At 44.9% G+C, this 26,162-nt stretch overlaps 1 protein-coding gene, 1 long non-coding RNA gene and 2 other non-coding genes across 4 annotated transcripts; 3 read left to right on the forward strand and 1 right to left on the reverse strand.

The window, feature by feature from the left end:
- Positions 1-630: 630 nt before the first annotated feature.
- On the reverse strand, positions 631-17,331 carry LOC118786236 (sphingosine kinase 1). Its single transcript, XM_036541349.1, has 7 exons — positions 16,845-17,331; positions 7,018-7,167; positions 2,867-2,961; positions 2,471-2,586; positions 1,393-1,668; positions 1,257-1,298; positions 631-1,221 (listed from the first exon to the last, which is right to left on the reverse strand). The coding sequence occupies exons 1-7, from the start codon at positions 17,272-17,274 to the stop codon at positions 819-821; spliced, it is 1,512 nt and encodes a 503-aa protein (XP_036397242.1). The 5' UTR covers positions 17,275-17,331; the 3' UTR covers positions 631-818.
- Positions 17,332-18,969: 1,638 nt separating this feature from the next.
- On the forward strand, positions 18,970-22,175 carry LOC118792622. Its single transcript, XR_005005610.1, has 5 exons — positions 18,970-19,118; positions 20,284-20,364; positions 20,629-20,668; positions 20,949-21,051; positions 21,346-22,175. It is a non-coding gene; the product is annotated as an uncharacterized LOC118792622 (long non-coding RNA).
- LOC118794251 lies at positions 20,801-20,873 on the forward strand. Its single transcript, XR_005005759.1, has one exon. It is a non-coding gene; the product is annotated as a small nucleolar RNA SNORD49 (small nucleolar RNA).
- On the forward strand, positions 21,078-21,148 carry LOC118794233. Its single transcript, XR_005005756.1, has one exon. It is a non-coding gene; the product is annotated as a small nucleolar RNA R38 (small nucleolar RNA).
- Positions 22,176-26,162: the final 3,987 nt, after the last annotated feature.

The raw sequence follows: 26,162 nt of genomic DNA on the forward strand, positions 1-26,162 counted from the left end.
GAGGGGGTGGTGGCTATTCCTTCTGTTCATTAAAGCCATTAGCCCTGAAAGTAGCACTTAAGTGTGGGTGGTTTCCTTTTACCTTTAAGGGTCTGATTGAAAGTGATCCATAAATGCCTTAAAAGGACTTAAGTGTGCTCCAAATACAGGAAAGGAGGGTCCTCCTCACACCTTAGAATACACTTAAGTCTTAAGACACGACCGCAGCGGGGCATGCCAGATTCGCAGCTTTCATGAATGGAAAGACGCTCCACAGAAATACATGTAAAGCTATTGGGTGGGCGCTTATGACATCCGTGCAGATATTCTTTTTGTTACAGCTCAAGTTAAGGAACATTCTGACATCAACTGCCCAATGGAGTAAAGCCTGCTCTCTCAAAATTAAAAATGGTCACAACCCTGCATTATTTGTCAATGAGAAAGAAGCTCCAATGTAGCAGTGATGATTTGGGATTTTGTGCATAAATTAATCAAGCATATAAGTACTGTGCTATAAATAGAAATCATAAGCTACCCAGTACAGCATACAGTACTGCATTCAGCATACACTCCCAGTGTATTCATTTTAAGGAAAGAGTTTTTTTCTTCTGTGGTTTAAATTCATTCTTAGAACCTTTATGTGTACGGGCCCGATCTCACGCTGTAGGAAAATCAATTGTAAAACTTTCCAAAGGCTCGCGACTTTGGCACTTTCAAAACTTCAGTTCTGAGAGAAAACGTAAAAACCTCAATAGTCAGACCTTTGGATCTATGATCTATGTGCAGGACTGCATGTCTGTGCGGTCACTGGAGCCGTGTGTATGGGCTGGGCCCGGCTGTCACCCAGAGATGAGTCGGGCTAACCCGCCATGGACCTGAGCCTGAATGGGTCCGTAGTCCACCGACTCCCCGTCGACCGTGATCACGCCTTTCGGGGAGAAGGGCTCCAGCCGCAGCGCCCGCACCTTCACGTGCACCAGGTAGGGGCAGCTGCTGGCCAGGTGCGTGCCCTTCTCCATGGCCAGGAAGAGGCGCAGCAGGGCGGCGCGGGAGATGCCGGCCTTGACGTAGAAGAGGTGGATGAGGCCGTCCTCCAGAGTGGCGCCGGGGGCGGCCAGCAGGTCCTCCGCCAGGTGGGACTGGTACATGGCTAGCATCAGCACAAAGTCCTCCTCCTCCACCACCGTCCAGTCGCCGGGCACCGGCTGCTCCAGGGGCGCCAGGAGGGAGTCCGGCGGGCCCCTGGGGGCCGGCGCCGTGCCGTCGCCCCTCTTGGCCTTGGCGGCGTTGTTGGAGTTACAGGAGTTGTGGAAGGTGTTCTGGCCGGGGGAGGCGCTGGAGGGCCGGCAGAGCAGCGAGGAGCAGAAGGTGGAGGCGGGGGGCGGGGGGGAGACCTGGGCCGGGGGCGGGGGCTCCTCGGCGGGCAGATAGGCCAGCCGGCCCTGGTAGACGCGCAGGGAGGCCAGCCGCACCAGCGTGCCCACCGTGAACCGGGCCGCCCCGACGTGCCGGTACTTCTCGCTCTCAATGTCCACGTCCGCCACGAAGCCCCAGGCCAGCGACAGGAAGGAGAAGAGGCGCTGGCTGGAGGCCGTGTGGACGGACACCAGGTCCATCCGAGACACCAGCCCTTTGCACAGCAGGAAGCCGCAGCTCACCAGCAGCTCCTCGCTCGACACCGGCTGGGACCTGTCAGGGTAAGCGGACAAGAAAGCACCCCTGCCGCGTGAATGAAGGGGGCAGAGGTCACCCTACAACTGACGCATCACCGCTGCCTATTGTCTACATCTGAACCAATCATGTGTCACCGTTTACCAGGGCTTATAACCAAGACTGATCTGTTTCATAAGCGGCAGCCAGGCACATTAAATTGTTCAAGGATAATCAATCACTGTGATTTTTGTGATGTGACAAATAGTTAAACTCTGATGCCACACCATAAGTAATCATTTCAGGAGGATCTTCTTGCTGTTGTATCCTTTTGACAGTGACTGCAGTGTAGTGTATGTAAACATCCAGCAGGGGGAGCTCATATTTTGAATGAGAACAAGAGAAGAAATGGAAGCTTTCAGAAGCTGACACAGTGCAAGGCTAGCTGAATAACCCCTTTACCCACAGAATTTGCTCGCTGTTGAGCTTAACCCTTTATTTCCTGTGTGCTTTCAATAAACTGATTTTATCTCAGTGCCAGTAAACACGGCAATCTCTAAATACCGACATAAAAAACACTTAAGCGTAGCAACCACCAAAACCGTGCTACAATGATTTGTGAATCACCCTACCAGCACAGAACAAAACAGGCTCTGGAGCCTTCTCTTTGTTGTATTCCGGTTAGGTAAATCAGCCTTTGTGTGGCAGTGCAGATTCTCTCACTCTGTGAAGCCCGGCCGTGGATATTATTCTCTGGTGCCGTATTAGATTTGCCCATGTTGACAGCATCTGCTGAGCACATGAATAGCACAGATAGTGCATACACACTGAGAGGTCTCACCCCGAGTAGTGGTGGATGGAGGCAGCCAGTGCGTTCCCTGAGCCCCCGGGCAAGATCCCCAGCGGAGTCTGAATGGCGGCCTCCCAATCCTCTCTCTCCATCAGCCCGTTCACCACCTGGGGCACAGACAGGACCGTGACTACCGCACCACCCCACCTCCACCAGAGCAGCCGTTGCACGCGGAGGGGGCTGAGAGGCAAGGGAGTGTCTAGCCGAGGGGAGAGACTGCTTAAACGCCGCCGAATGCGACGGACCTCCAGTGAATAATTTAGTGATAATTCAGCCCCTGGCCCGACGAGAGGCGCTGCAGAAAAGGGGGACTTAAGCGAATGTGGGACAGAAGCCATTTCTCATCGGGTTGATGTCCTCCGAACGGGGAGGGTCACACGCAGTCACCTCGAACAGCAGCCCGTCCCCCGAAATGATGACCATGGCGTCCCACTGCGAAAGGTCTGCCTCTCTCACCAGCTCCCGGGCGTGGTTCTGCCGCTCTGTGAAGACACGGGGGGGGGGTCACCACAGCCAAAATGTGTGCAATTTCGCAATAATGTGCACCAGCGCATACATTATTACTTATCTGCCTGCCAGATGCCATTTACCAGGGAATAATACCAGACATGTCTCACATATATATTATCCACTTACACAAGTGGATATTTACCGAGGCAACTGAGATCTTGAATCTTGCTCAAGGGTACAACAGCAGCGCCCCTCCTTGAGAAATAAACCTGCACTCTTTGGGTTATCAGCCAACTCCTTCTCCACCGTGCCACAATGCTCCCTGTCACAGCACTAATCAGCTTCATCAGTTTGTCTGAGTAGGGGTGTAATTTCCATCACGTTTGAGGAATGAGTTCAATGGGTAATTCTTCACTGGCCAATTTTTCAATGGTAGATTTTACAATACATTACATTCATTTAGCAGACGCTCTTATCCAGAGCGACTTCCAGCACAAAAGAACCAAAGTGTAGTGAAGATTTTTCAGTTTTTTTTTTTTTTTCAGGGGAAGAAAAAGAGACACAGCTATCAGCAAGACAGTCTTTATTCAGATCATGTGTGGTCAAGGTCAGTCTGCTACGTCAAGCGGGAGTGGCCAGCCACCATCTCGCTGCGTGGACCCCAACAGGAGGTGGCGTCCAGCGGCCTGAGTTTGCTGTATCATCAAACACCCATCTTGCCCCTTACTCTGCTATGATTCGCTTCCACCGGCGCTATAATTAAAACAGGTTCACAGCCCTTGCTGGGAGCCCGAGAGCCCTTTGTTTGCCTGCCTCGCCCGGGCTGAAACGCACCGCCATGCTGTTGCCAGGCTCCCAGACGGTCCCCAGGAATTTCCAGCTCGCGCGGAAACCACGGAAAACAGCCGAGCCCTGTTACTCCGAGCTTCCGGACTCAGGTCACAGATAACATCACTTCAGTATCACTTGCATTCCTCCTCCTCAGGTGTCATTATCACATCCCTCGCCTCCAGGTGCATTTGAGCGTTTGGCTAGTGCCTTTTGTCTTTTGTGTTTTTTTTTTTTGTAATGTTGGAGAAAGAGGAGCGCTACTGTTTTCCCTCGGAAACTCAGGCCTCTGCAGTGGGATCAGATTACTCCAGGTTTCGCCGCGCTGAGGGAGGCAGGGTGGGAATCAATTTCCTCTTATCAGTCCGGTCACATTTGCCTATGCAGTGGGTGTAAAACAGTCGGGCCGCAAGCAACAAAGCTGTAAATGAGCGGTGCAAAGGTTGCTGGATAATTGGACACGCTACGCGTTACTCTCAGTACAACGGCCTGGAGAATATGGTTATCCAATTCATTCTTTTATTTATTTTTTTTACTGGCATTCTCTCAAGGGGTCCAGCTTGTCTTTATTGGGTCAACCTCTGGCACGCTGTCCCGGGCTCCACGGACCGAGACTAACATGCCATGCAGCCGATCCATTCACTGAACTCGACTGTATTGGGACGGGGGTTGGGGGGGGGGAGGTTGTGTAGGATGGAGGTCAATTCGGCCCTTGTTGCCACGCTGAGGCTCATCTGAACTTCTAATATCAGAGAGGCAGGTTTAACCTCCAACGACCTTTGCACCTCCCTTCTCCCCGCCCCCCCTCACTGTCGCCTCGGTCGCCTCACAGACCCAGCCCTCATACAAAGGAGGCCACAGCCTCCCACTCCCTTCTCAGGACCGCAGCCCGACGGGGCTTAGCGGAGGCTTGCTCTTTGGATGGTTCGCACATAAATAACGCACCCTTTCAGCAGGCCCGTGACCAGAACGCAAACGTGACGCGCGGAATCGGCTGGGTTGTTCCCTCGCCGTTCATGTGGTGGGATGGGAGGCTTACGGTAAAAGGCAGCGTGTTTCTGGGCTAGGAGATGTACAGTACCAGTAAAAAGTCTGCACACATCTGATGAAGATATTGCATTCAAAGACATTTTGATCTACAGACTAATGCTTAAATTCTTGAACATCTTGTTTCTTAGATGAATACAAAGAGTGACGTTGATGCTTATGTATGAATTTCTTTCAAAAACAATTTAGTCTTAAAAAAAATCGTTTGGCAATTTTGAAGAATCTAAAACATAAGATGGTTTTCATTTGTTGATAACGCTTTTTTTGGTCACAAATTCCATTTGTGTTATTTCATAGTGTTGATGTCTTTAGTATCTTTCTAACGTGTAATAATAATAAATAGTAATAATAACGAACCCTTCTATGAGTAGGTATCTCCGACCTTTTGACTGGTACTGTACATCTCCCAGCCCAGAAACGGTACTGTATGTGTGGACTGAGGCCCTCATGGACACACAGGGGCTGGGGGTCCCGTGGCGACGAGGCTGTCAGGAAGCAGGAGGAGATGCAGCTGCTGAGTCAGCGCTCTCACGGGCGCCCGGGGCCGGAGCCATCGCTCACGAGCCCGCCTGCAGGGACTGCTCTGGGATCAGTCCGTTTCAGGCCACGGATGCCCGCTCGCGATGTCTGTCCACAGGGAGGTCATCAAACCAGAAACGGCCAGCGGAACACCAGCTTGCTGACGCTCCCTCTCTCGCTGACCGCAGCTCCGGCCCTGGCCTCCGGCCTCTGCCGTTCTGATACAGTCACGACGAGTAACGGCCTCCAGTGGGTTTCCGACCCCGGTTGGATCTGACGTTTCGCACGAATTACAGAACCGATTAAATGCCTGTGACTTTATAGGCAAAATTCAATTAGCAACAGCATCCTTCAATAAAAGCAAAGAATTCCAATCCCTGATGAGTACACAGATACGAACAGTTCACCGTTGAGCGCGTTCTTAATCGGTCCCATAATTCTGCTCCTTCAAACCCCGCCCGTTAATTGAGCTCCACACATCATGGGCGAAAGACTCGCAAACATCCCATGCTCTTTTCTTGCCGTTTTCCTCCTCTGGTGTTTTGCTGCGAAAGAGTGCTTCTGGAGGGGCTGTTATTTAACAGGGCGTGCGATGGGAAGAGAGCCGAGGTGCCATCAGTTAATGAGGCCGGACAGCCCGTTTTCTGCCCGAGCTGGAGGGCTGAGCGACAGAACTCCGCTGACCCATATCCGCGCGGCTCCGGATCCCTCCCTTGCCTCTAGTGGCACTGCGCTTTACAGCCAAGCATCAATAATTCGATTGTCTTTTTTTATTAGGCTCCAGCTGCTAACCGTCGCCATGCCCCTGGCCAAGGCCGAAGCCTTACTGTGCGCATAGACAGGCAACACTTCTCTCCTCTCCGAGCGTCTCTGAGCCATGGAGCACACAGGGACACTCAAAGACAACTGGACCGATAATCAACGCTCCGCACTGTAAAAAAAAAAAAAAACAAGGCCGCAAACTCGCATCTCTGGCGCTGACCCGCCTCCCCAGACACATAGGACAGGCTGCTATTCAGATTTCGGAATGTGCCGTGTTTGAGTGAACTGGGCTTTTTTTTTTAACTTTTGAAGATGGCATTTATTCTGACTTGTCCGCGAGATGAACTGCTTTTCGGAAAAAATGGAGTTAGGATCTTAGAACTGTGGCATATCTGTGTACTCAGCAGTTTTAGACAGCACGGAGTGGACGTGTTAACGGGATGCCTCTCGTCATTTGAAAAGGGTTATTATTTGGCTGCAGTGGGATAATGAGGTGCTCTGAGGACAAGGGGAGGAGAGGGACACACTGCAGACGGGAGTAAAGATCTGGCTGCACTGGGGGAAGCCAATAATTACATACCCTTAGCACAGTGCAGCCTTCACTATGATACTAAATACCACAACATCTGTTTGCTTAGCAGGTGGACCAGAGGACGCTCGGTGCTTGCAAAGTTGTATATATATATGAGCACCTGCAAGTGGCCCAAATCACATATGAGTGTGAACTGGTCATGGCAATGACAGTGAGAGCAATTAAAAGTTCCCATAGGTGCTACACGGTGAGGAGGAGCAAACCGTGGGGCAGTCACCATGACGATGGCAGACAGGGCATTGTAAATGAGAAAAGGCGGGTGGCCATGTGGTCGGACTGCCAGCAGCTGTACTTGTGCAGCAGTGTGGGGTGGGTGTGGGGTGGGGGGGGGTTTACTGACCGGTGATGACCAGAGTGTGCGGGACTCCAGCCTCTGTGAGCATGCGCTGGACGTGGCCTGTGAAGAGACTGAGCGCCTGACCCTTCCCGCTGTGTGGGTTCAGGAGCAGCATGACCCTGCAGGGCCTCCGTACCTCGCTGTACAGCACACCTGAGAAAGAAGGAGGGAGAGAAGGAAGGAGAGAGGGGGGGGAGACAGAGAGAGGGAGGCAGGAATGCAGAGGGAGTGGGAGGGGGAGAGAGAGAGTGAATGAGAAGGAGAGGGAGACAGGGAGGGAGAGAAGGGAAGAATGTCAATTGTCGGCTCCTTGGGAAGTAGAAAAAAACCATCAGCTCAAGAACATCAGGCTAAACTGGTTCAAGCAAAGTAGGAAGTGGTATGTGGGGTGGAACCTCTGAGGAAATTTCTTTATGAGCTGAACACATCAGTCACCACAGTTACTGAGGGAGGAGTTTCACCATTAACTTTAAAACAGTTGGAAAACAGTCTTTCAGACAGACTCATCCCACTTTGTCCGACAGTCAAGAGTCCTTTTAAGTCACAGAGTTTTGAAGTTTTGAATTACAGACTCATTTTAAGTCACGCCCACTCTGAGCATTTATCAAGAACTTCTTTTATCTTCAGTTTTACTGTACACAGTAAAGGAAAGAAATTAGGTTTGCACAACAGCAAACATTCCATGGCTGCCTTTACTTCAACCACCGCTGTGAAAGCCATTAGCCGTTTCTGATAGTTACGTAAAGCAGAGCATTACAGAATTTCCTGTGTCTTTGTAGTTGCCGAGCCATGGCTCAGCGTTACGCCCATCATCATCAACAGATAAAACAAACAAAACTCAGCAAGCAGTGTCCATCTTTGTGTTCTCGCTCTTCTGGCTGAAAGGGTTTCATGGAGAGCCTCATGGTGGCTCCTGTGCTCTCATTTGCTGGCCAAAAAAATGTTCCAATTTAAACATGGAGCACTGTCATAACTCAAACCCTCTGTGTGTGTGTGTGTGTGTGTACTAACACAGAGCATGGATAAGACTGTAGAGTTGAAACTGCTAACCCAGCCAGAAGGTGTAAGTGCATTCAGGGAGGTTAAGTGGAGGGAAACAGATAATATAAGGACAGAGAGATGAGTGGATGCAAAGGCTGTTTAAAGAGCCCAGAAAACACCAGACTTTTTTGGGTGTTGCTGGTGGGACTGCCAGTCAGGAGGGGGGGGGGGGGGGGCATGAATTGAATCTGGCAGAAGAGGCCAACAAAACGTATCTGCTGCAGATGCCTCGGCTTTGCGCCAGAAGAAAGGACTTCTGTCGCCTCGGGGCCCCGGAGCCAGAGCCTCTGCGAGCCGCGGACCCCTCCCCGGGGGACGGTCCCGGACCCACTGAGAGGACTGGTATGCCGGTGCTCGGCCCCGCGGCGCCGTGCCAGGAGAGCTGGCATCGGAGCCCACCCCGCTGCGTCTCGGCCCCCGCACACAAGGAGCCTCTGTGTGATCGCTTACGATAGCCTCCGCCGCGGAAGTGCCCTCCCTGCAGGGGCACGGGGAGGGGGGGGGGGGGCACTCCCATCAGCCAATCCCACCCCACGGCCACTTACTCCTGAAACGCTCCTTATACAAAATATGAAATATGAACGGAGGTTAAACAGAGCAAAAGGAAGCAAACAGAAATAAAAAAGGAAACAATATGTTGAGTGTTTCCCTACAGAAAAAAAAAAACAAAACGCAACACACACAATTCATTGTTGTTTTCCACAATGGAGCCTTTGTGCTCTAAGAGCCATGGATGCACTTCTAGAATATTGTTAGTAATGATACTGGAAGCTGCTTTTTGTTATGTTGTTTATTTTTTAAAGCATTGAAAAGGTCAATTTCTTTCACAAATCCATTCTGAGCATGCTCAATGTACAACAGGAGTTTGAGGATGAATAAGTCTACCGCTTGACCTTAAAAAGTCACCTGAAGTCACCAAAAGGCTCCTTTTGCTTATCCTGTGGTTTAAAATAGGAGCCACTTGCTAGTCAAACACAGCTGATCATCCTCTCCTGACAGCTTTAAACAGGCCCTCTAAATGCAGGAATGTGGGTCACGCAACATTACACCCCAAATTTGCATTGGAAATGTTTCTGAATATGCAAAGTCCACTGACATTTGTTTGTTAACTTTGAGATTCAAACTCAGACTATCCTCAAAATCTTCTGCTCCAGCATTTGAAATGATCACTCTGAAATGTGACTTATTTCCACCTTCCAAACCGAGAAGCGATGATGCTGCCAGCCTGCCTCACTGACAGCAGGTTAATACACCTATCTAGTCACCATCAACCACCAATAATATTTTTATCTGCATAATCACATACTTTTATTAAACTTTATTTATTCAGGTGACTCCCACTGAGATAGACATCTCATTTTCAAGAAAGACCTGATGTAAATAAAATAAAATTAAAACAAATAATCTAAAAAGAATTTACAGTACAAATTAATTAATAAATGACAGTAGAAAAATACAATATTGTAATAAAGTAACACATAAGAGAAATTTAAAACACAAAATGCCAAATTAAAAGTACCAGCCATTTATCTAATGAAAATAAGAGCATAAAACCGCATCAATTAAAACAATTTAAAAACAATTTCATTCTGTTTTGGGAAGGTTTAAAATCTTGCTTCTAAATTCTCGATAAGTTATAAAATTATTCATTTTTAAAGTGCTCTGCAGATTATTCCATGTGTATGGAGCATAAAATCTAAATGCGGTCTTTCCAAATTCAGAATTTACTTTAGGCACATGGAGTGTGAGCCAATCACATGCCCGTGTTTGGTAAGTCCTTACTGATTTGTCCAAAAGAGATGTAATATAAGATGGTAATTTGCTAATAAGGGCTTTGTAAATAAATAAATGCCAATGCCTGTCACGTCTCTCCGAAAGAGAGGACCAACCAACCTTCTCATACAGAATGCAATGCTGAGTACCATAAACATCACCAGTAATAAAGCGCAGGGCAGAATGATACACTCAATTCAGAGGTTTGAGGATAGAAGAAGCTGCGTGCCTGTAAATCACATCCCTATAATGTAAAACTGTCATGAATACTGCTTCAATAATCCTTTTTCTGCAAAACAGAGGGAAGTTGGCTCTATTTCTATACAGGAAACCGATCTTCTGTCATAGTTTACTCACAAGATTGTCAAGATGATATTTAAATGCAAGCTTTACATTACAAACCATTCCGGTTTTACTGCCCAGACGGTGAATGTGCGGTCATTTACTAATTCTTTTGCTTTCCTCATAAGGTCTGGTTTCCTACTGCATGTCTGTGCTGTTGTAACTGCACCAACACTGCGTGCCACAGGTTAGCAAGCCATTGCAAATACTTAATTACAATTATGATCACACCCTAATAAAACAGCTCAGCCTTCTTCCCCTGTTAGGCCAAGTGGCCTGACTCGAAACAGCTGACTTCACACCCTCAGTCATTCAGGTGAATAGCAGGAAGATGTCTCATTGAGGAGTGACACTGCCATTATGACCTCACAGTTTCACAATGTGATAAAAAAAGGCAGGTGCCACAGCTTTCGCGCGAACTGCTGGGATCTATCCGACAGCTTCAAGCCCATATGGTTACGAATGCCTGATGTGTCGTTTCTTTTCTTGCCTTTCCCCCGGAGTTCAGGGGTGCAGTGAGCCCCCTGGGGTCTTCACCCCCCCAACCACCACCACCTCCTCCTTTGCCCCTCCACAGAACTTGCTGACTCACTCTTCCTATGTCACAGTCAGCACTGTTTAACTCCAAACTGAGAGTCTCTTTTCTCCCACTTGTCTTTGTCATCATCACTCTGCCCCTGAATGCCAGTCAATCATGAAACACAGTAGAGATCACATTTTAACCGAGATACTGTGCTGTATGGCCACTCTATGCCTCTGTCATACAGGAAATCCCTGCTCTGAAACTGTTGTCTGTGAAAGCATGGACCTTTGAAATGTGATTATCAGGCTTCATTATTCATTATTTAGTTAACTCAAGGCATCACGATTTTCTTTGTGTGGCCAAAATCAATTTTAAGTGTTATCAGGTGAAAACACAAGAAGCTGTTTACAGAACAGATTTTATATGACAGGCGGAGATAACCTAGACAGAGTGTTCTAGGACAAAGTACCTAAAGACTTACAATCACAAGCAAACAGATACTTGGTCTGCACATTCGTATGTCACATACCCATCCGCTGTTCTATTTTGTACTGTATGTGACATCACCATAATCCCACCGCACCACACACACATTTGTTCCATTCACTGTAATTACTTGCTGCAGAAGGGTGTGGTGCACACTGCTGCATGTGCCACACACACACACACACATGCGCGCACACACACACACACACACACACACGCGCGCACACACACATATACACACACACACATATACACATGTGCATCAGAGCTTGTCGGGATGGGAGCAGATTTCCGGAGGGATGCAGCCCAGGTCGCAGGAGCGAGGGAGGGGTTGGAGGCTGCACAGGGCTGTCTGGCTGCCAAGCTGTCTGCCTCCCAGGGGCATCCGTATCGGAGAGAGAGAGAGAGAGAGAGAGAGAGAGAAAGGAACTGACCACCGCCTGACAGTATGTGTCTCTGGGGTCTCTACAATAGCACAGAACCGGGGGGCTGAATGAAAGAAAAATGGCTGTTTTTGTGAGTTGTCAACTTTTCGCCACTGAGTAACTGTGTGCGCTTCAGGCAGCAGATATGCCAGATGTATCATCAGCAGGAGGAAGGGACGCCACAGAGGCAATATACAGCCCGTCAGATCCCATCTCCCAGTCAGACGTCAAAACAAACTACAGACTGGGACACAAACCCCTCCTTTAAGCCGAAGTTCAAGGTGGAGGAACATTTACGGTTAACGTTACTGTGTTTGACGTCTTTTTTTTCCCCAGAGGGGCAGAACTGTGCTCATATTCTTGTGGGTGCTTGTAAATCTCCCAACAAAGAAGTCTTGGGCGATTTATATGTAAATACTGTATTCAGCACTCAAGTCAAGCTAGCAGTGGCTGATGAGACCTGAGAAAGACAGCATTACAGCCATCACAGGCTTCGGCTGCCTGCACCGTTGCATTGAGATTCACAGCCTCAAGTCCCAAGGAAGGAGCTGAGTTACAACACAAGCGTGTTAGTTGTGAATGAAGGGAATGCACCACCAGGAATCAAAAGATAAACATTTGGCTGTAAAAAACAAATGGAAGCAGGCCTCTTCTCATCAAAGCCACAACCGCAGGTGTTGCATGATCTACCCCAAAGGGGTGACAGACAGCCGTGACTCAGCTATAGCCAGCCTTGATGCACGCAAGCCCGGGACCAAGGTCGGGGGTGGGGGGGGGGGGGGGGGGGGGGCAGAGTTTGGGGCCCTGACAGCGTGTCAGACTTCATCGCACTGAGCGGCGGACGGGTGTCTCAGGGCGAGGCCTCACACAGTATATTAGGCCCTCAGCACAAACTCAGGGGTCGGGGCATCGTCTGTGGAACACGCTACCCCCACCTCCTCTCACACCAATCCCCCCCCAAGATGATGTTCGCGCCAGACGGCTACATTTTCTTTAATCACATTCTCAAGTCACATGACACAAGCTTAAGGGCGGGAAGCAGACGGCTGTGCGAGTACTGCGCTAGTGAGACAGTTGACACAGGGTTTTTTTTTTTTTTTGGCGGGCGGGTTTGGTGGCGGAACCAGTGGAAGGGCTGGTGTGGCGCGTACAGAAACCACACTTCGCTGAAGTCAGGAAGTAGCAAAATGAATGAATGCTGCCTACCATGTGCTCTGAGAATGTAGAAGAACAGGAAATTCATTTCAACGTCAGGCTTAAACATCTGAAGTCTCTTTTGATTGTTGTGCCGTGTAATAGCGTCAGATCAAACTTGGGCTTCATTATACAGTATGAATGACCAAAGATACAGAATATAAGGGCAATTGGGAAAAATTATTTCATACAGCATGCCATTACATAATCCAGCAGCATATGAAAAAAATTCAAAATGCATAGTATTGAAAGTAATTATGCACTATCCTTGAAATCTTGAAAAAGTTAAATTGATGCCCACTGAACTTACCTTCAGAAGAGCATCTGATACTGTATGGCACAGGTCATTAATGCATCATATTCTGTCTATTAGCCACATGTAACTCTTTTGAAATGTATATGTTCACTGCATTGGCTGCCCTGGGATGTATACGTTGAAACAACCTAAGGTACTGAATAAATCATGCCCTGGCTTAATGACTATTGGTCTGTGAGTGACGGCTCTTGAAAAAGGTAAATGGACCTGCTTTTTTTCCTCCAAAAGGAAATAATCCTTCGAAAAACCTTCCAATATATATTTCATTATTGATTTCATCATTGTTCATTCCATTTCACAGCATGAATGCATGATGTCAGCCAGTTGTTGGCAAGCATACAGCACAGCACAGCACAGAAAGAAGCTGATACACAGATAGTCATGACTTATTCAGACTCATCTTCACTTGATATGTAAAATTAGAAAGGAGGGGCGGGTCTAAGGATAAAACGATATGCATGTTTGAATTTATCAGCACTGTGGTGCCTGGCCATTACAGGGAAGATTACATTTAAAAGGAGCACCAAGAAAAAGACTTGTTATACTGTATATCCAATTGTCTATAATCATTCCTCTCAGGGACTACAAAACCAACAACAAGGGTTCATGAATGAATGCATTAAGTAGATAAAAATATCCTGTTTGCATCCGATCCCCTGCTTAGACCCTCCGATAAACACGTTCACAGAGCCATAGGCTTCTCAGATATGCTGGAATCAGCCTTGCCGCTATGTGGTGTGACTGAACTCCAGCTGGCTACAACACAAGGTGCCTTCCTCAAGGACCAATCGCTAAGCTCTCCCTTGGTTACCGTGGACACCTGGAGGCAATGCTGCAGTTGTCTTCGTTCCTTTACAACATCTGACTCCACAGTGAACAAACGGCATTGTGCACCAGTCAATGCCAAATATAATGTTTCTTGCCTCCTCAATGTCATTATTCCTGTTCTATTTCAGGAAAAGAGTGGCATTCCTGTACAGCTTGAAGTACAATAATGTGGTGTCTGCCATCACATTTTAATTTATTGGAAATCAAACAGATGCTGGCAGACACATACATGTAAAATAAACAAGAAAATGAGACTGCTAAGAAAGCTTAATGCAGGCCCACTAAAGAATGCTCATCCAGCTGCAGGCAGAATTTCTCAACCAACCTGACCACCATTAGGTTCCTGTTTTAAGGTGACACAGAGGGGTCATTTTAAGTATCACGGAATGCTGCTGAGCAATACTCACGTCAACGGGAGGAAACTATGACTGTGCTTGTGACTTAATTGCCACATATTGTAAAAAGACCCTTTGTTAAGCAATACAACCATATTCTACATTACTTCGCATTTCTTGGGCTGTAATCTGACCCTAATACATGGCATGTTATGGCATCTACACTATGACATGTCAGTTTCAAAGATAACTAAGGATCCGCAACTTCTCCATTCATAAGCTATGGTTCACTTCAAAACACAGTCATGTTTTTCGGCCCCTGAGTGAATGTCACCAGCATGATCCTCTATTTGAAGACTCCTCCTCTGGTTGAACCATAGCAGCAGATCCCTGTTTACACCCCTACCCCAGAAAATCTCTGGCTGACACAGGTGAATTACATTACATTATTGTCATTTAGCAGACACTCTTATCCAGAGCGACTTATGTAGTTTACAATGTTATTTATTTATACAGCTAGATTTTTACCGAGGCAGTTGTGGGTTAAGTACCTTGCCCAAAAATACAGCAGCAGTGGACGAACCAGTGACCTTTTGGTTAACCGTCTCCTTACCACTCCACTACACTGCTGCCCATATGAATACGGGGTAGATTTAGAATAACCAGATTTATTCTGCACTAGAGGACTGAAGTAATCACCTGGCACAGGTCAAAGTTTGTCCTGCTTCCTGAGAACTCCAATCTTTCAGTGACAAGGGTTTTCTTTCCCTGAGAGCTCCTGCTTTCCTAACACTATTCAGTCCTGGTTTCCTGGAGTCAGACATGATTTCTTACTTAGTTGCCTAAGCTAAGTGAGAATCTTTTGCTCTGCTGTTTAAAATTATTTTTGTGGTATGGCGCTACACCTACCCATTCCAATGGCAGCAGATGTAATCTGACAGTCAGATAATCCCTCGTTCATTGTTTCATTTTTACGACATAATTTTCATGTTGATATTTAATTTCATACAGCCATGATTGTCAAACTTATTTATTATGTATTCATTTTCTACAGCCATCACTGTCCTGCATTAAAGTTTATTTGTCTTCACTGCATAGGCCTCTTTGATACAATTTACCTGTGGTCTGTGTTGATATGCCAAAAATATCTGATTGGGAATACGATCCCATAATAATCAATTCCTGTCTACTGGCCGCTTCTCAATAGCTTGCACCTTGACAGAAAACAATGGAGCAAAACAACAACCACCTCCTGAAATAACTAGAAATCTATAATTAAATATAATCACTTGCTTCTCTCAATGACAAAGTTATAATTTTGCGGCTTGGCCTGAACTTTACACACCGAACTCAATTAGATTGTTTTCCACTCGGCTCGGGACACACATTTTTGAACAAATAAGAAAGCTGTAGTTCACTGTAATCCCAAAATTGTGATAACCCCCGTTCTTACCCCGAAACTAATACATTTGTTGTTATGCAAAAAAAAAAAAAAAAGGGGGGGGGGGGGGGGGGTTGACGTTTGTATTGATCATCTGATTATACGTTTCGATGGGAGCAATAATTACTAGGAGCTTCCATAACAGGTAGAGTCAGTTAGGGTTCAATGCACAATAAGCCTTAGGGCATTTGTTTGGGAGATAAGGTAACATAGTAAATGACAACACAATAAGTGCAGAACTGCATTGCCTTTTGTCTAAGTGAAAACAAAAACGGCAATCTGAGAAGCTGGTTCTAGGTCACAATCTCGCACGAAAGTTAAGGTGGGCAATAAAACCTTATAGGCTCAGCTGCCACCTGAGATTTGCACTGAATTGTATAAATACCCTATAACTGTGTCATTTTTGATTAGCTTTCTTTCAGTTATTAGGTTTAGCCTATTTGTGTTTTTTTTCTGTAGTTGTGTTTCCCCTTATCTTCGTAGCTGCTTCTCGTGGTTTAGCCTAATAAAGTTCATTCTGCTCCGTTCTACTAGTCTGTTTTTCACGTTTGGTAAACATTAGCGCCCCGATTCTTCAGTCATACATGTTTTTTTTATTATTTTTTAGACATAACTTGAAAATCAATTAATTTTCACGGACTTGAAACGAATAACAAATAGTTCACCCTGGCTTTTTGTTAAAAAGAACAGTGGACAGATTAAATTGGCACTCAAATTGCTCCAGGCACACTCCGTACACTGATGCACTGATTAACACCAAAATTGGACTGCTAAAGAAATTGCATCTACGACCTCTAGTCAAATAAAATGCACACGTATTTAAGATAGATATTGAGCTATTTCCCGTCGGTATTTCCACAAATAACAATCACCCATCATTTTATTTGTTTAGTCTACAGGAGTTCAAATGATAAGACGATTCAGAAGCTACCAGCAAGAACAGGATGCAGTAGTTAACTTTGTTAGTTTGCCGAGACAGATAAGACCAGCAAAAGGAAAAGCTTCATTCAGTATTAGCAACAAAAGACTATTACACAATGCTGTCATTTATCGTGGAATTGTAGCCTTTGATATCGGGAGCGCCGGCGCTCGATTTCAAAAAAGTAACATCAGAAAAGATTCTCACCATCTCTCTGTGGCAGCTGGCGGACGGAACCTTCGTCAATGGCACGAGCCCATCGCTGTGCCTCCTCAAGGTTCGCATGGGAGTCCTGTGCCAGTGCTACCCGAAAACACTGCTCAACCCTCTGACGGGCCACCCCGGAACTCATCCATCTCCTCTTAAAAGGGTAAAAATATGCTGAAAAATAAGCTCCAACGTCCGTGTTGTCCTCTCCCTTGAAAGCCCGGCAACCGACACAGTCTCTCAAGTTGAAGACCACCTTGCTCCGTCCCGCAGGTGTCGAGGTGATCTTTTGAACAGTGAGGTCGATCTCTGTCAAGCACACTGCATACCTGACCTTTCTGTTGGCTGTGGCCGTGAATTCCCCGTACAGAACAACCTGGGCGATTCCGTTGCGGTGGTATGAGTCCGGTTCTGTTTTCTTTTGATCCATCTTGTTCGGAGAAGTATGAAAGGGAAGGAGAAGGGGACGCGATCCGCAGACCGACGTGCGGAGGATAGTGCAACATACACATACACACACACGTTGGGCAGGCGGTCGAGAGAGGGAGAGACTGCGTCTGCCTGGCTTGACAGTTTCAGCTGCAGTAAGAATTTGAGTTCAATGCTGTTGGTCATTAGACCAAGCAGTTTTGCTTTGTTGAAAGGGCGAGCCACGTCGCTCCCTAGTGATAGGAAAAGGAACAACAGTGCACTCGCTCACAAAGCACGGTGCTTATCAACTCTGACCCCGCTTTACTACATGCGTGGGTAGATGATGAGAATTCTTTTCTAGGCACTTTAGTCATTAACTAGGCACATGTATAAAACTTTTACAGTAGGCCATACCTGTACAATGCTCATTATGGTTACCACCGTAATATATTTCTGATAGAGTCTGTAGTTAAAATAGCTGTACTCATGTGCATTGAACATGTGGTTGCTGCGAAGAATTGGACTACTCAATCAAAGTATGCGTTCTTTACGTATCTTTCTGTCTTATTAGTAAAACTTTATAAGCCGACCAGGGAATTTCCGTGTTGGATAGTTAACCAGTAAATTCTCATTTTGCGATCAGTGGGGGTGTTATTTGTCATTTCAAAAGAATGCAGACATGCTTTCACCATGACAAAGCAAGGCAATGCAGAAAAGGAGGGGGAAAGGAGAACTCCAACCTGAGAACTACCAGACTATGGGTGCCCTGTCCCCGCCCCACTCCTTCAAGCTCAGCCTTCATCAGATATCCTCCACGCACAATTAGGCAACCAGCTGGACCCTGTTTTCTTCACCAGCTGCCAGGATAACTCACTTTCACTTATTTGTGTTGATTTAAATGTAGGGCATTTTGCCTTATTGTATGCCGTGTTGTGCTGCATTGTATGGAACACACTTAAGTATACGCACTGACGTGTTCGAATGTGGTCATTTGAGTCTTGCAGGTAACATTTTTCATGCCGCTTTACTGGGCATATTTATTATTTTCTTTAAGGCGCAGTGCATACGTGCGTCTGCTGTAATGACAAAAGGTAAAAGGCAATGCGTGGTACATGTGCGCGAGTATGCTCCAGCCACCATTGTACCAAGACGCACCATTGTATAAATAAATGGACGTGATATGAACAATTCCAACTACATGGCATTATCGATAGGTTAATTTAGCTCAACATGAAATGGGTCTAACTCGAGAATGAATAATATACGGAGGCCGTCATTTGGCAATACGAATACAAGTCAACAAAAAGTCATAATCACAAAACAGTTCAGGTAATGCGCTTAACTATGTTATAATGAAATGAATGCATTAATACGATACTTCGCAGTACAGCATAGTCTTTGTGCGAGATGGAATTCAATGTTTTTTTCGCTCTACACGCCATCTCTAAACGCCTTAGTTTTAGATTTGTTTTAATTAATTACAATTTGGATTAATAAAGGACTAATCAGTAGTCTATATTTCGTTGTAAGTAGAGTTATGTGGATGAATCTGCTTTGACTAAAGTCGCTTTATTCAAGCTTCGATTGCTGTGGCCCTCACTTCAAATAATGTTACTCGGTTGATACCAACTCAGTTTCCCAGGAGGCCTTGTGCTAGACATCCGTGGCTACAAAACGCAACGTCACGCCCGCTGTTCTTCCTTTCGAAGCGGGAGGCTATACGGGCAGCGTGGCGTTGGAAGGACTGAGACAAGTAGTTAGCTAGCGTTGCATATTTAAAAGAAAATCGTATAACGTGCTAATAAGAAACAATGCATGTGATGACATCAGATGATATAGTCGTGCTTAAACCTCCCTAAAAGAGTAAGTGTCGCTTAACTTTCGTATTGTTGACTGGATAGCAATTTCATTTTTAGCTGGCTAGCATAATTTACGCACAGTGACTCAGACGTACTTGTGGCTAAAGTTGTCTGTGCCTGTTTTTACGTATTTTAATTTGTGTAAATGTTTGCTGTTAAATTGGACTGATTAGCTAACTACTGATCAATATGAGCATATAGGTTCGAAACAGAGTAACAAGGTACTCTTAAGGCTTTTTTTTCTTGCGTGGGCATGTGTTCGTGGGATCACACGCGGCCTAAATGGCACACTATATGCATAAAACGACATGTTTTTAAAGCATCGTACATATTATCAGGCTATTTCGGTAACTAACTAATTGCATCAATTAGCGATTGCAATTTGCAATTTGAATGACCTAGCTAGCGACTTGGCAACTTGCCTTCCCTTATGTTCCTTGTGTAGCTAACTGGACACGTGCGTTTTTCCTTTATCGTGGGGAAACTGGCAAAATATGTAGTCATTGCTGGCGCATGAACAGTTATTCCTATTGGATCGTAAGCGTGATAACCCCAACGTTTGATGGCTAGCTAGTCCACCCATTTAGCCAAGTTAGCCAGCTACCTACCTCAGTGTATCTGTATGAAAACAGATAGAGATCGTTGATGTCAAGCTTTTTGTAAATGTAAAACTGTACAGCTCCATCAGAATGAACCACGTGAATATATGGGTTCGTCTTTCGGCAATACCAGGCTGAAGGTGTGTTATTTAAATTTGGTAGGGGATAAGATATGTGCAACGGCAGAATTTAGGCATAACGTTATGCTATTTATTTCCCCTAGAGGGCAGTACAAGTGTGGTTAACTGAAAAGTTTAAATCGGCGTTTCCCAAACCTCTCCTGGAGGACCCATTGTCCTGCATGTTTTAGAGCTCTCCCTGCTCCGATCAGTTTAAGCAGCTTTAGAAGTTCATAACGAGTTGATCATTTGAATCAGCTGTGTTGGAGCAAGGAGGGGTCTAAAACATGCAGGACAAGGGGTCCTGGTTTAAATCATAAAGTGAAATACTAAAATTTAATGACGTGCTAAATCAGAAATTCATGGATTCAGTTTGAATTCATATTTGAATATCTAATGCAGCTTTTGCAGTAAAGTGTCTGAACCATGTTTCCCCATCATTGTATTGCAGATCGGAGATGGATGACCATGGATCGAAGGGAAGCCAGTGCCCCTCCACAATTCATTGCTTCGTGATTTACTTCACAACAAGGTGTTTGAAATGGCTGTAATACAAATGATGCTGTCGTTTGAGTCTAGCCAGTGATGAATCAAGTTATCCCTGTCTGAACAATGATAGGTGTGGAAACTGTTGATCCCTGATGGCTGACTTAATGCATTTGGCATATCAGTACCTTTCAAGCATGCAAGGTCTTGTTTTAATTTAATTCAACAAAACGTTTATATTGAAAAATCAGTTTGCTGTTCTAGTTCCCAGTGCGTGTGTATTAATGATTGTGCTACCGTTTATTTTCAGCAAGGCGATCACACATCGTTCAGGAGATTCTAAATGAAAGGTGAGAAAATTCAAAATCCCTTTTAAATTAGACGCACAACTGAACTTTCAGACATGACATGAAATGGTATTTGAATGTGATGAGTGAGTGTCTTAGTCCAGAGGAAAATGAATTTGGTTGTTGATGCTGAGTCTCTGTGATGATAACGCTATATAGGAAGTGCCGTCTGATGCGATAACTGACGATGGTAAGCGTTATTCTGAGAAACGCACGGCCCTGTTGAGGCTGGTTTGCTGAAGGGTGATGGACACAAGTGGCCAGAGCTCTTTTGTTTCCACAGGGTGGCAAAGGCTGAAGGGTGAATGAAATTCAGCCGTTCCAGCCGAGGGATCGGAACTGTCACCTTGGAGACATTCAGTGTTCATTGATATGCCGAAGTTGAGGTAATTCATCTTCTTAAAACATTAGCACAAGCCAGTGATGATGCAAAGTTATCCCTGTCCGAACATCTCTGTGGACTCTTGGTATCCTGAGGCTTGTTTGATAAAAGTAATACAGGAGAGTTTTGGTTGTGATAATGCTGACGGTCGTTTGCATTTCATACTTACAGATCAAACCGTTCTGCAGTGCATTGTTCCCCTTTGAGGCATATTCTGCACATGCTTTTCAGCGGAAGAGCTTTGGGGGTTCCTGCAAACCTGATTGTGATTATATACCAACATTTTTTCTTGTTTCAGGGCATTTGCTGTGGAGAGATGCGGAAATGAGACCTTGACAAGTGTCACGGCCCTGCCTTCCAGTGATGATACTCGTGCTTGTTAATCTGTGCTCTCTGTGTGTGTGGTCGCTTCCGCCTGCTCATTTGAGGCCCTGGCTCCCAACAGCCACAGCTTGCTCCCTCTCCCCATTTTAGTCTCCTGGCCATAGACAGTGTTTATTTTGTTAGTTTCTTTTTGCATCCCCACATACACTACACTTACTGTACTGTACACGTACTGGTGGACCATCCACATTGGTGGATGCAGTTTTAATGTTTAGTGCTTTAGTACACTACACTGTTTGGTGTGGTGGTCCACTTCTTGTGACTTGGAGCCAGGTCATGACACACGGGAAAAGGAAAGAATTTAAGTTCTAAATAAAAAAAAATTATAAAATTAATGCGTTGTCTGGCTTACTGCACTCACTCCCAGGGAAGCACATGTTGCCATAGTCCTACATTTCCTGACCTTTATCAGATTTATACTGCAACTCTTAATTTGTTATCAGGAGTGTCTTCATTTGCAAAACTTTGTAGACTAAACTTCCTAATTTAACCCACATTTTTGCTGTAGTAAATTTGTCAGGTTTGATACAGTGCATATTGGCTAGAATCCTTTTAGAGGTCCCATGATCTTTTGGACTGGATTTGTCAAGTTTTGTGTGTGTTCTTGTGGGTGTTTGTCTGACTGAGTTGAGGCAGTAACTACTGTAGTGGTGTAGTAAGGAACAAAGCTTGTAACCTTAAAGGTTACCCTTTCCATGCTGGGGCACCGCTTTTGTAGACTTGGACAAGGTATTTACCCCAAAATGGCCTGTGGAAATATCCAGCTGTATTAATGGATAGCATGTAAGAATTGTTAATGTGTAAGTCACTTGATAAGTATCTACTAAACAACTAAATGTAAATAAAAATCGTTATGGATAAAATGTTTGTTACTGTTAAGTGTTTGTTTCTTGGTGTAACATTTTAGCTACAATTCTTGTTGCATAAGGAAACATCCACATATTTTCCTCCACTGTGTAAAATGTGCTGGTGTGTGGTGGTATAAATTGTTCTATATTAATAAGGCCACATGTTCTAAAACACTTAGGTACTTAATTGAAGTGGTGTAACCTACCTTAAAAGTGCTGTGTTGGGCCTGCCAATACATTTGGTAACAACCATAACTATATTCACAAAAAATGGAGTAGCAGGAAGCAGTAAGTGTTTAACCAGCCTAACCACTATGCAGCTTCTCATTACACATGGCAAGTTAATAAAGCAACATGTCGTCCGTGTGTATCTATCTCTGGGTGTTTTGAAGCAAATGTAGAACAGGTGTGCCAAGTGATGTAAGTGAAGCTGTTGGTTGGGATGTTTAACAGACCCCAGGTTGATTGTCGGAGTACTTGTACCTTCTAATGCGTAGTACAGTCAAAAACGCAAAAGTAATTCACAGTTACTAAAACAATTTAAAGTGGCAACAACAATCCAAGGTATTGACAGGTTTTCTACAGATCAGTGTTAATTTAGGGGAGTAATCCAAGAGTCTTGTTCCAAGTTCAAAACTTCAGAACAAATTTAAGGTCTGAAGGTGATGGTAAATGGCAAGGGTTGTAAGATCTCACAGTCATTGGACCAAAGTGGGAAATGATTTCATGGGACTGAAAAGTTTGAATTTGCTCTTCATAAATTTGGCTCTTTTTTTTATCACAATAGTGAGGTCGATGGACCCCAGGTAATTTCCTTCAGTGTGCACATAGATTCTGAATGTATTATGTTATATTCTCCAAGATTTATACCTTCAGAATACGTGCTGTTCTCAGTGGTATTAAGTGAAAGGAGAAGGTATTCAGTTGCAAGATTAGATTAGCTGTGTTCAGACTGAGACTTCATCTTTGAGTTTTGTTGGTCCTGTGGAGCCTGCCTAGGGTCTTGAGTTTTTCTGTGATTGAATCATCCACTTTGAAATGTTCAGTGGCAGACTGCACAATAATCTACTACTTTGGTTAAATGAGGACTTGTTTTTCATTAGCCATTTGAGGTAGAGGAAGAACATAGTAAAGTTCAAAAGATATAATGGTCCCAAGGTTGGTGGAGTAACACATATTTGAAGAGCTTTTAAGAAAATAAATATAACGAAAAATATACAAAGATCACATCTTGCATTTGGATTTTTATTTACTTGGATTGCCCAGAATTGATAGTGAAACATGAGCCCCTCAGAGAGTGAATGCATATGTTTGTCTGGCCATCTGTGCTAGTCTTCAGCATGGTCCACTCCTCCTCCGTACACTTCTCAGAAACCAGTTGCCATAACAGGCAAGGCAAGGTCTCTTGGTCTGAGGAGTCTTTTTGTTACATTTGTTTACTTTGCTGTTCGCTTACATTTGGTCTCATATAAATTAATGGAGTGAAGTCACGCTCTCTCATTGTCCAAGATCTGCCAATGTAGCCCATCCCTGGGCTGTCATATTTAACCTTGCAGTCCTGACCATCTTGACTGCCTTTTCCCCCTTAGCTTAGGTTGAAACATTCGGCGCAGCCTCGTAGAGTTTCTCCTTCAGTTGGCTCTTGAACATCTCCTCCTCTGGCTATCTAGTCCACCTCCCTCTATTGCAGGAGACATGCAATTACTTTCCAAAACACGCAAAGTGTATATCATTCATATTTTGGATGATGGCTAATGAATTGAGTCTACAGTCACCTTGGGTTGCTGCTTGTTTTTCTGAAATATGTTCTTCAACACGATAAACATTGCACAAGAGTGTGAGAAAACTGATCTGTCTAGTGTGAATACAGCTGTGGTATTCAACACAGTGCCTGTTTCTTGGCTCATATTGTTAATATGTCTGATAATGAGTTGGAATGCATGTGTGTTTCTGATGAAGGCTGCAGTGCCTGTGTTTGTATTTCTGCCTGTGCCAGGCTCTAGGGTAATGTTTCAAGAGTTGTTTGGTACTCCAGATGCCAGGCTGCCTAACTGGCCCTCCTGGGAGCTCTGAGTTGATGGTGTATGTACTTACACATGCTTCCTTGTGTGTAGAGATCCATGGCATTGTTATGTAACCAGGTCTGCATCATAGTGCTCTCCAGCATGTCTCCCTGTCCTTCAGGCCTTTATGGTCCTGCTGGATCTTTCTCATGCATGTGTATAGTATCTTTTGTGATTCCACTGCACTTGATGAAACCTGCTTAATTAATTTGCTATCTGTATCAGGTCTTTATTGACATCTTCAGTAGCTAAGAGCTAAGAAGCATAGGGTGCACATGTTGAGCAGTAAAGTATAAGCATAGAATGTCTATAAAGTTGTATAGATGTATTGCGATAATTGCAAGTCAGCTTACTACAGTATTTTCACCTGCTTGCAACACGTGAATTCTGAACACTGATGTACAAGACTATTTTTTCAGGAAAAATATACAACCAGACCCAAGTAATTATAGGCTATAGGAAACAACAATAAGAAAAATAACAAAGATCAATTTGCTTGCTAAAAGAATCCATGTGGTCCTATTTATCACTTTTTCCACTCCAAATGGAATTATGACATCTGCATTAAACTTGCAAAACATTTAAGAAAGAAACCAAATGTGAAAAGTATTGTAACTATCTTCAATATTACTCATACCAGTATCTGGCCTTGTAGTTTTTTTTCCAGTAAGAAATCATTGTATTGGATTGTTGTGATTGTTGTGTTGTGATGAACTGATAACAGATGATAAACAGGTGTTGATATCTGTTGCACTGTACAATGTCGTAATACAGCATCTAAGTTTTTCCAAGAGCCAGAAAAGTAATCTAGTGGCTCTGGCAGGGATGCAGAGAGCGGAAGCAGACCACACAGTGCTCATGCAGCTGTCGCTGGGATTTTGAGAGAACCCCAGCTCACCGGTGAAGCTATGGAGGAAATGAGAGTTGAGCTGGCATTTTTCTCCTCCAGGGCAGGGTCTACCAGGCAGAGCTACAGCGTAAGTTATGAAGGTCATTAGACCTGTAGTGCATCCCCGGCCCCCTGAGGTGGATATCATGCCAAGGATTTGCTGAGATCCTTCATCTCCTTTTTGGACCTCTGTGGGGATCACATGGCTGCTTGACGTGCAAGGCCCGCAAAACGTGCCAGTTTTTAGGATTTGTTATTATGAGATGTTGAATTTAGTCCATGAGTGTTGTAAAGTTACTAGTGAGGTAGTACATGTCAATTTGACAGGTGAGCAGTTATTTGATGGGGAGACTCCCTAAGCTTACATAGAAGAGAGGGAGTTTTTGGAGGTGTGTAATAAATAAAACTGATAAGTACTTTAGTTCTAATCTTTTATCTTTGCTTACCTTGGCATTACACTTTGAGTGATTCCTTTTTTTAGCAGGTGGGGGCTCTCCAAAGTTGGCTTTGCATATTGTATATGTTGGTTATGTTAAATTTCTCAATTTAACCCTCACATCGGGTGCCGTTTTCCTGCCTTCTCGTGGTTGGCAGACAGCATGACTGGAAAGTAGGACCCATGAAACTGCTTAGCTAAAGCCAGAATATGAACCACCCAAAAGTACTCTACACATTCCAACAATGTGCAACGTGGGTCGTTATAATACGGAAATGTTCATACGGTCAATTCAACATTTACCTTAACATCAGCCCATTCTCCAAGATAGCTACACGTCTTCACACTAGGTAATGTCTTGCTTTATGAAATAATAGGATACAATTTAGTATGTAATGAAGATGGAAAATGGATTGATCTTCATTGTGCCACTGTATACCATTGGGAAAATGTGTTTGGCAAAAATGGAGAATTAATTTCTCGCAAATACCACCT

Source organism: Megalops cyprinoides, chromosome 1 (genome assembly GCF_013368585.1).
Source record: "Megalops cyprinoides isolate fMegCyp1 chromosome 1, fMegCyp1.pri, whole genome shotgun sequence".
In the NCBI taxonomy this organism is placed as follows: Eukaryota; Metazoa; Chordata; class Actinopteri; order Elopiformes; family Megalopidae; genus Megalops; species Megalops cyprinoides.